Here is a 10,626-nt window from a genome sequence, read left to right as displayed (position 1 = left end):
GAGAAGAGCAGAGAGAGAGAGGAGCAGAGAGAGAGGGGCAGAGAGAGAGGGGCAGAGAGAGAGGGGCAGAGAGAGAGGGGCAGAGAGAGAGAGGAGCAGAGAGAGAGAGGAGCAGAGAGATAGGGGCAGAGAGAGAGGGGCAGAGAGAGAGAGGGGCAGAGAGAGAGGGGCAGAGAGAGAGGGGAGCAGAGAGATAGGGGCAGAGAGAGAGAGGGGCAGAGAGAGAGGAGCAGAGAGAGAGAGGAGCAGAGAGAGAGGAGCAGAGAGAGAGAGGGGCAGAGAGAGAGGGGCAGAGAGAGAGGAGCAGAGAGATAGGGGCAGAGAGAGAGAGGGGCAGAGAGAGATAGGGGCAGAGAGAGAGAGGAGCAGAGAGAGAGAGGGGCCATGTGACTCAGTGCTGAGCAATGGTCCTCCTCCTCATGACAGAGAGATCCCTGCACTGTTGCTGCACTGCCTCTGTAGCTTAGTCCTGCAGCTCTCTCTCTCTCTCTCTCTCTCTCTCTCTCTCTCTCTCTCTCTCTCTCTCTCTTTCTCTCTCTGGGCTCTGCTATGCTGTGGTGTGTGCTGCTGCCATCAGAGCGCTCACTCTGCGCAGCTCCCACTGCAGTCGCAGGCAGCCTCCCTCCTCTCCGTTCTGTCCTCATTTCTCTCTCTCACACACACACGCGATGCGGCTCCTGGGCAGCCTGGGCTCACTCTCCTCACTCATCACCGGTACGACTGCTCTGTGCTGCTTCTCTTTACTACTGCCACTGTCACTGACATAGACTCACAAGAGCTAACGCCTGCTACACTCTCATCCTTCTCTCTCTCTCTCTCTCCCTCTCTCCTTTTCTCTTCCCTCTCTGTCTCTCTTTCCTCTCTGTCTTTCTTTCCTCTCTGTCTCTTTCTCTCTCTCTCTCTCCCTCTCTCCTTCTCTCTTTCCTCTCTGTCTCTCTTTCCTCTCTGTCTCTCTCTCTCTCCCTCTCTCCTTCTCTCTTTCCTCTCTGTCTCTCTTTCCTCTCTCTCTCTCTCTCTCTCTCTCTCTCTCTCTCTCTCTCTCTCTCTCTCAGAAGGAGTAATGAAGAGGACCACCATGTAGACAGAATGCAGACAGAGACAGACTGCAGACGGAGATAGAAGATAGAAGAAGCAGAATGGGAACATGCATCTGGAGCGGCTCCCGATTGACTCACAGTAACAGAAGACCAGACGGGATCGTTATTCTCCTGTGGACGTACGCTGCTCCTCTCGTTGCCTCTCTCGTTGCTGGTCTCACTGGTCTAGCTGGCTTCCCTTAGTGTTCTCTGGATGGTCATACGGTCGTAATGGTCTTCTCTCCACACTGTCGCTGACTGAGGGATCTTAGCTCTGTATCTCAAAGTGACAAACAGGATTTAGCTCTCCCTCTGTCTGTCGGCGGACGCTGCAGCATCTGTCTCTCGCTCTCTCTCTCTCTCTCTCTCTCTATCGTGTGGTTTTCACCAGTATCTCCGACGCGTGCCAGTGGCATTCATCCCTCTCTTCATTTCGAGAACCCCTCTTTCTCTCTCTCTCTCTCTCAACCCTGTAAAGTTTTGTCTGTGGTTTGTACTCCATTCTTCGTCGAGTTACTGAGCAATACTAGCTAGTCAGTCATCATGGGGGACCTGACGAACAGTGATTATTACGCTAAGAACCAAAGAAACGATGGCAGCAGTAACCACGAGGGGGGCTTTGGGGTCTCGGTCATGGAGCTGCGTGAACTCATGGAGCTGAGAGGCAGCGAGGCGGTGGTTAAGATCCAAGAGGACTACGGGGACATGGACGGGCTCTGTCAACGACTCAAAACATCACCCACAGAAGGTAAGTCACATTACTTCACACCGCCCTCCGGGCTTGGTGAGTGTGTGTGTGTGTGTGTGTGTGTTAATGAGTGTGTGTGTTAATGAGTGTGTGTGTGTGTGTGTTAATGTGTGTGTTAATGAGTGTGTGTGTGTGTGTGTGTGTGTGTGTGTGTGTGTGTGTGTGTGTGTGTGTGTGTGTGTGTGTGTGTGTGTGTGTGTGTAATGTGTGTGTGTGTGTTAATGAGTGTGTGTGTGTGTGTGTTAATGTGTGTGTTAATGAGTGTGTGTGTGTGTGTGCGCGTGTGGAGGGGTGAGGTGCGGGGGGTTTGGTGTGTGTGTGTGTGTGTGTGTGTGTGTGTGTGTGTGTGTGTGTGTGTGTGTGTGTGTGTGTGTGTGTGTGCGCGCGTGTGGAGGGGTGAGGTGCGGGGGTTCTGTGTGTGTTGGTGTGTGTGTGTGTGTGTTAATGACCAGCCAAATCAAATCAAATTGTATTGGTCACATACACATATTTATCAGACGTTATTGCGGGTGTGTGAAATGCTTGTGTTGCTCCAACAGTGCAGTAGTATCTAACAATTCACAACAATAAACACAAATCTAAAAGTAAAAGAAGGGAATTAAGAAAAAACACTATAGCTGAAAGTTTGGGGTCACTTAGAAATGTCAGTGTTTTCCATGAAAACATACATGAAATGAGTTGCAAAATGAATAGGAAATATAGTCAAGATGTTGACAAGGTTATAAATAATGATTTTTAATTGAAATAATAATTGTGTCCTTCAAACTTTGCTTTCGTCAAAGAATCCTCCATTTGCAGCAATTACAGCATTGAATCCCACAAGTTGGATTGGCTTGATGGGCGCTTCTGACGTACCATACGGTCAAGCTGCTCCCACAACAGCTCAATAGGGTTGAGATCCGGTGACGGTGCTGGCCACTCCATTATAGACAGAATACCAGCTGACTGCTTCTTCCCTAAATAGTTCTTGCATAGTTTGGAGCTGTGCTTTGGGTCATTGTCCTGTTGTAGGAGGAAATTGGCTCCAATTAAGCGCCGTCCACAGGGTATGGCATGGCGTTGCAAAATGGAGTGATAGCCTTCCTTCTTCAAGATCCCTTTTACCCTGTACAAATCTCCCACTTTACCACCGCCAAAGCACCCCCAGACCATCACATTGCCTTCACCATGATGACAGATGACATAAAGCACTCCTCCAGCATCTTTTCATTTTTTCTGCGTCTCACGAATGTTCTTCTTTGTGATCCGAACACCTCAAGCTTAGATTTGTCTGTCCATAACACTTTTTTCCAAATCTTCCTCTGTCCAGTGTCTGTGTTCTTTTGCCCATCTTAATCTTTTATTTTTATTGGCCAGTCTGAGATATGGCTTTTTCTTTGCAACTCCGTCTAGAAGGCCAGCATCCCGGAGTCACCTCTTCACTGTTGACGTTGAGACTGATGTTTTGCTGGTACTATTTAATGAAGCTGCCAGTTGATGACTGGACACTCTAATCTACTTGTCCTCTTGCTCAGTTATGCACCGGGGCCTCCCACTCCTCTTTCTATTCTGGTTAGAGCCAGTTTGCGCTGTTCTGTGAAGGGAGTAGTACACAGCGTTGTACGAGATCTTCAGTTTCTTGGGAATTTCTCGCATGGAATAGCCTCCATTTCTCAGAACAAGAATAGACTGATGAGTTTCAGAAGAAAGGTCTTTGTTTCTGGCCATGTTGAGCCTGTAATCGAACCCACAAATGCTGATGCTCCAGATACTCAACTAGTCTAAAGAAGGACAGTTTTATTGCTTCTTTAATCAGGACAACAGTTTTCAGCTGTGCTAACATAATTGCAAAAGGGTTTTCTAATGATCAATTAACCTTTTAAAATGATAAACTTGGATTAGCTAACACAACGTGCCAGTGGAACACAGGAGTGATGGTTGCTGATAATGGGCCTCTGTACGCCTATGTAGATATTCCATAAAAAATCAGCTGTTTCCAGCTATAATAGTCATTAACAACATTAACTTCTTTGGGATCAGTGTCCCTTGAGCTAACGTAGGCTAATGCGATTAGCATGAGGTTGTAAGTAACAAGAACATTTCCCAGGACATAGACATATCTGATGTTGGCAGAAACCCTAAATTCATGTTAATCTTACTGCACTGTCCAATTTACAGTAGCTAGTACAGTGAAATAATACCATACTTTTGTTTGAGGAGAGTGCACAATTTTGAACATGAAAAGTTATTAATAAACAAGTTAAGTACATTTGGGCAGTCTTGATACCATTTTTTTTTTTTACAGAAATACAATGGTTCATTGGATCAGTCTAAAACTTTGCACATACATTGCTGGCATCCAGTGGCCAAAATCTAAATCGCACCTTGCTGGAATAATACATTATGGCCTTTTTCTTGCATTTCAAATATGATGGTACAAAAAAAATACAAATGAACGGTTGTTTTTTTGTTTGTATTATCTTTTACCAGACCTATTGTGTTATATTCTACTACATTCTTTTCACATTTCCACAAATTTCAAAGTGTTTCCTTTCAAATGGTATCAAGACTATGCATATCCTTGCTTCAGGTCCTGAGCTACAGGCAGTTAGATTTGGATCATTTTAGATGAAATTTTTTTTTAAAAAGGGGGCGGATACTTCAGTGTAACAATGTCCAGCTACAATAGTAATTTACAACATTAACAATGTCTACACTGTATTTCTGATCAATTTGATGCTTATTTTAAATAGACAAAAATGTGCAAAAAAATGTGCTTTTCTTTATGAAACACGAACATTTCTAAGTGACCCCAAACTTTTAAAACGGTACTGTATAAATATTAGATCGAGCAAAGTCTGAGTGGCATTGACTAAAATACAGTAGAATATAATACAGTACATACATATGAGATGAGTAAAGCAATATGTAAACATTATCGAAACATTATTAAAGTGGCCAGTGATTCCAAGACTATGTATATAGGGCAGCAGTCTCTTTATTTTATTTATTTTTTACAATGACGGCCTAACAAAAGACAACAGGCCTCCTGCGGGGATGGTGGCTGAGATTATTATTATTATTTACAAAAAAACATTTAATACAAATATAGGACAAAACACACATCCCGATGAGAGAGACAACACTACACAAAGAGAGACCTAAAACAACAACATAGCAAGGCAGCAACACATGACAACACAGCGTGGTAGCAACACAACATGACAACAACATGGTAGCAACACAACATGGCAGCAGCACAACATGGTAGCAGCACAAAACATGGTACAAACATTATTGGGCACAGACAACAGCACAAAGGTCAAGAAGGTAGAGACAACAATACATCACGCAAAGCAGCCACAACTGTCAATAAGAGTCTCCATGATTGAGTCTTTGAATGAAGAGATTGAGATAAAACTGTCCAGTTTGAGTGTTTGTTGCAGCTCGTTCCAGCCGCTAGCTGCAGCGAACTGAAAAGATGAGTGACCCAGGGATGTGTGTGCTTTGGGGACCTCTAATCGAATATGACCACTAAGGTGCATGGCTGCGTAACCAGGTGGTAGCTGGCTAGTGATGGCTATTTAACAGTCTGATGGCCTTGAGATAGAAGCTGTTTTTCAGTCTCTCGGTCCCGGCTTTGATGTACCTGTACTGACTTCGCCTTCTGGATGGTAGTGGGGTGAACAGGCAGTGGCTCAGGGTGGTTGTTGTCCTTGATGATCTTTTTGGCCTTCCTGAGACATCGGGTGGTGTAGGTGTCCTGGAGGGCAGGTAGTTTGCCCCCGGTGATGCGTTGTGCAGACCGCACCACCATCTGGAGAGCCCTGCGGTTGTGGGCGGAGCAGTTGCCGCACAAGGTGGTGATACAGTCCGACAGGATGCTCTCAATTGTGCATCTGTAAACGTTTGTGAGGGTTTTAGGGGCCAAGTCAAATTTCTTCAGCCTCCTGATGTTGAAGAGGTGCTGTTGTGCCTTCTTCACCACAATGTCTGTGTGTGTGTGTGGACCATTTCAGATGGTCAGTGATGTGTACGCAGAGGAGCTTGAAGCTTTCCACCTTCTCCACTGCGGTCCCGTCGATGTGGATGGGGGGGGTGTTCTCTCTCTCCTGTTTCCTGTTCATGATCAGCTCCTTTGTTTTGTTGACGTTGAGTGACAGGTTATTTTCCTGACACCACACTCTGAGGGCCCTCACCTCCTCCCTGTAGGCCGTCTCGTCGTTGTTGGTAATCAGGCCTACTACTGTTGTGTCGTCTGCAAACTTGATGATTGAGTTGGAGGCGTGCATGCAGCCTTGTGGGGCCCCAGTGTTGAGGATCGGTGAAGTGGAGGTGTTGTTTCCTAATTTCATCACCTGGGGGCGACCCGTCAGGAAGTCCAGGACTCAGATGCACAGGGTGGGATTCAGACCCAGGGCCCTGAGCTTAATGATGAGTGTTGATGGTACTATGGTGTTGAATGCTGAGCTACAGTCAATGAACAGCATTCTTACATACAGTTGAAGTCGGAGGTTTACATACACCTTAGCCAAATACATTTAAACTCAGTTTATTCACAATTCCTGACATTTAATCCTTGTAAAAATTCCTTGTCTTAGGTCAGTTAGGTCCACCACTTGATTATAAGAATGTGAAATGTCAGAATAATAGTAGAGAGAAGTATTTATTTCAGCTTTTATTTATTTCATCACATTCCCAGTGGGTCAGAAGTTTACATACGCTCAATTAGTATTTGGAAGCATTGCCTTTAAATTGTTAAACTTGGGTCAAACGTTTTGGGTAGCCTTCCACAAGCTTCCCACAATAAGTTGGGTGAATTTTGGCCCATTGCTCCTGACAGAGCTGGTGTAACTGAGTCAGGTTTGTAGGCCTCCTTGCTCGCACACGCTTTTTCAGTTCTGCCCACCAATTTTCTATAGGATTGAGGTCAGGGCTTTGTGATGGCAACTCCAATACCTTGACTTTGTTGTCCTTAAGCCATTTTGCCACAACTTTGGAAGTATGCTTGGGGTCATTGTCCATTTGGAAGACCCATTTGCGACCAAGCTTAGACTTCCTGACTGATGTCTTAAGATGTCTTAAGATGTTGCTTCAATATATCCACATAATTTTCCTACCCCATGAAGCCATCTATTTTGTGAAGTGCACCAGTCCCTCCTGTGGCAAAGCACCCCCACAACATGATGCTGCCACCCCCGTGCTTCACGGTTGGGATGGTGTTCTTTGGCTTGCAAGCCTCGCCTTTTTTCCTCCAAACATAACGATGGTTATTATGGCCAAACAGTTCTATTTTTGTTTCATCAGAACAGAGGACATTTCTCCAAAAAGTACGATCTTTTGTCACCATGTGCAGTTGCAAACCGTAGTCTGGCTTTTTTATGGTGGTTTTGGAGCAGTGGCTTCTTCCTTGCTGAGCGGCCTTTCAGGTTATGTCGATATAGACTTTTTCTGTGGAGTTGCACTTTTCGCACCAAAGTTCGTTCATCTCTAGGTGACAGAACATTTCTCCTTCCTGAGTGGTTTGACGGCTGCGTGGTCCCATGGTGTTTAAACTTGCGTACTATTGTTTGTACAGATGAATGTGGTACCTTCAGGCGTTTGGAAATTGCTCCCAAGGATGAACCAGACTTGTGGAGGTCTACAATTCTTTTTCTGAGGTCTTGGGCTGATAGCTTTTGATTTTCCCATGATATCAAGCAAAGAGGCACTGAGTTTGAAGGTAGGCCTTGAAATACATCCACAGGTACACCTCTAATTGACTCAAATGATGTCAATTAGCCTATCATAAGCTTCTAAAGCCATTACATAATTTTCTGGAATTTTCCAAGCTGTTTAAAGGCACAGTCAACTTAGTGTATGTAAACCTCTGACCCACTGGAATTGTGATACAGTGAATTATAAGTGAAATAATCTGTCTGTAAACAATTGTTGGAAAAATTACTTGTGTCATGCACAAAGTAGATGTCCTAACCGACTTGCCAAAACTATAGTTTATTAACAAGAAATTTGTGGAGTGGTTGAACCTAAGCGAATGGACTCCAACCTAAGCGAATGTAAACTTCCAACTTCAACTGTAAGTTTTCCTCTTGTCCAGATGGGATAGGACAGTGAGCAGTGCGATGGCGATTGCATCATCTTTGGTTCTATTGGAGCGGTATGCAAATGTAAGTGCGTCTAGGGTGTCAGGTAAGGTAGAGGTGATATGATCCTTAACTTGCCTCTCAAAGCACTTCAGGATGACAGGAGTGAGTGCTACGGAGCGATAGTCATTTAGTTCAGTTACCTTCGCTTTCTTGGGTACAGGAACAATAGTGGACATCTTGAAGCAAGTGGGGACAGCAGACTGGGATAGGGAGAGATTGAATATGTCCGTAAACACTCCAGCCAGCTGGTCTGTGCATGCTCTGAGGATGCGACTAGTGATGCTGTCTGGGTCAGCAGCCTTGCGAGGGTTAACACGTAGAACATAGAACACAGTCTGATGTTAAATAGAACACAAAGAACATAGAACACATCAAACATAGAACACAGTCTAATGTTACATAGAACACATTGAACATAGAACACAGTCTGATGTTACATAGAACACATAGAACACAGTCTGATGTTACATAGAACACATCGAACACAGTCTGATGTTACATAGAACACAGCCTGATGTTACATAGAACAGATAGAACACAGTCTGGTGTTACATAGAACACATAGAACACAGTCTGGTGTTACATAGAACACACAGAACACAGTCTGGTGTTACATAGAACACACAGAACACTATCTGGTGTTACATAGAACACATAGAACACAGTCTGATGTTACATAGAACACATAGACCACAGTCTGATGTTACATAGAACACATAGAACACAGTCTGCTGTTACATAGAACACAGTCTGGTGTTACATAGAACACATAGAACACAGTCTGATGTTACATAGAACACATATAACACAGTCTGATGTTACATAGAACACATAGAACACAGTCTGGTGTTACATAGAACACATAGAACACAGTCTGATGTTACATAGAACACAGTCTGGTGTTGCATAGAACACAGTCTGATGTTACATAGAACACAGTCTGATGTTACATAGAACACATAGAACACAGTCTGATGTTACATAGAACACAGGCTGGTGTTACATAGAACACAGTCTGATGTTACATAGAACACATAGAACACAGTCTGGTGTTACATAGAACACACAGAACACTATCTGATGTTACATAGAACACATAGAACACAGTCTGATGTTACATAGAACACATAGAACACAGTCTGATGTTACATAGAACACAGTCTGGTGTTACATAGAACACATATACCACAGTCTGATGTTACATAGAACACATAGAACACATAGAACACTATCTGATGTTACATAGAACACATAGAACACAGTCTGATGTTACATAGAACACAGTCTCATGTTACATAGAACACAGTCTGATGTTAAATAGAACACATAGAACACAGTCTGATGTTACATAGATCACATAGAACACAGTCTGATGTTACATAGAACACATAGAACACAGTCTGATGTTACATAGAACACAGTCTGATGTTACATAGAACACATAGAACACAGTCTGATGTTGCATGGAACACAGTCTGATGTTACATAGAACACAGTATGATGTTACATAGAACACATAGAACACAGTCTGATGTTACATAGAACACTATCTGATGTTACATAGAACACATAGAACACAGTCTGATGTTACATAGAACACAGAACACAGTCTGGTGTTACATAGAACACATAGAACACTATCTGATGTTACATAGAACACATATAACACAGTCTGGTGTTACATAGAACACACAGAACACTATCTGATGTTACATAGAACACATAGAACAGAGTCTGATGTTACATAGAACACATAGAAGACTATTTGATGTTACACAGAACACATAGAACACAGTCTGGTGTTACATAGAACACACAGAACACTATCTGATGTTACATAGAACAGAGTCTGATGTTACATAGAACACATAGAACACAGTCTGATGTTACATAGAACACATAGAACACTATCTGATGTTACATAGAACACATAGAACACAGTCTGATGCTACATAGAACACAGTCTGATGTTACATGGAACACATAGAACACAGTTTGATGTTACATAGAACACAGTCTGGCGTTACATAGAACACATTCTGATGTTACATAGAACACTATCTGATGTTACATAGAACACAGTCTGATGTTACATAGAACACATAGAACACAGTCTGGTGTTACATAGAACACATAGAACACTATCTGATGTTACATAGAACACAGTCTGGTGTTACATAGAACACAGTCTGGTGTTACATAGAACACAGTCTGGTGTTACATAGAACACAGTCTGGGCATGCCGTCTGGTGTACATGCCGTCGGGACTGCCGTCGGGACGCCGTCGTGACGCCGCGGGACTGCCGTCTCGTGACTGGTATCTAGCTGTGGTCTGTATATGGGCCTGAAAGCTATATGATGAATCATCAGGTTTCAGCCATGGTTCTGTGGACAACAACGTGGTATCAGCGAATGTTGTATTATTCTCTACGTAAAGCCAAGATACTCCATTTAGTATTATATGTTTCATTTTGTATGGTATGTATTAATTTGTGGATCTCCATCATGTATTATGTATTATGTGTTTATTTATTTATTTAACCTTGTAAGTCAGTTAAGAACAAATTCTTATTTACAGTGACGGCCTACCTTGGCCATACCTGGACGATGCTGGGGCCAATTGTGCGCCGCCCTATGGGACACCCAATCACGGCCGGTTGTGATACAGCCTGGAATC

General features: G+C 43.6%; 1 protein-coding gene across 8 annotated transcripts in view; it reads left to right on the top strand.

Moving 5' to 3' along the window:
* The first annotated feature begins 540 nt into the window (after window positions 1-540).
* atp2b2 (ATPase plasma membrane Ca2+ transporting 2) overlaps window positions 541-10,626 on the top strand; it is a 193,599-nt gene continuing 183,513 nt past the window's right edge. For 4 of the 8 annotated variants that reach the window (XM_045705375.2, XM_045705374.2, XM_045705373.2 and 1 more), the window contains exons 1-2: window positions 541-714; window positions 1,053-1,824. In XM_045705375.2, the coding sequence (XP_045561331.2) occupies window positions 1,620-1,824 (205 nt within the window). In that variant the 5' untranslated portion in view covers window positions 541-714; window positions 1,053-1,619. The remainder of the gene's footprint in view (window positions 715-1,052; window positions 1,825-10,626) is intronic. The other 4 variants (XM_082967729.1, XM_082967728.1, XM_045705371.2 and 1 more) reach the window with 2 other exon arrangements.

The sequence above is a fragment of the Salmo salar genome, chromosome 22, assembly GCF_965601325.2.
Source record: "Salmo salar chromosome 22, fSalSal1, whole genome shotgun sequence".
Classification (NCBI taxonomy): domain Eukaryota; kingdom Metazoa; phylum Chordata; class Actinopteri; order Salmoniformes; family Salmonidae; genus Salmo; species Salmo salar.
The sequence above is the reverse complement of the archived record's forward strand: the minus strand, read 5'-3'. Positions and strand labels throughout refer to the sequence as shown.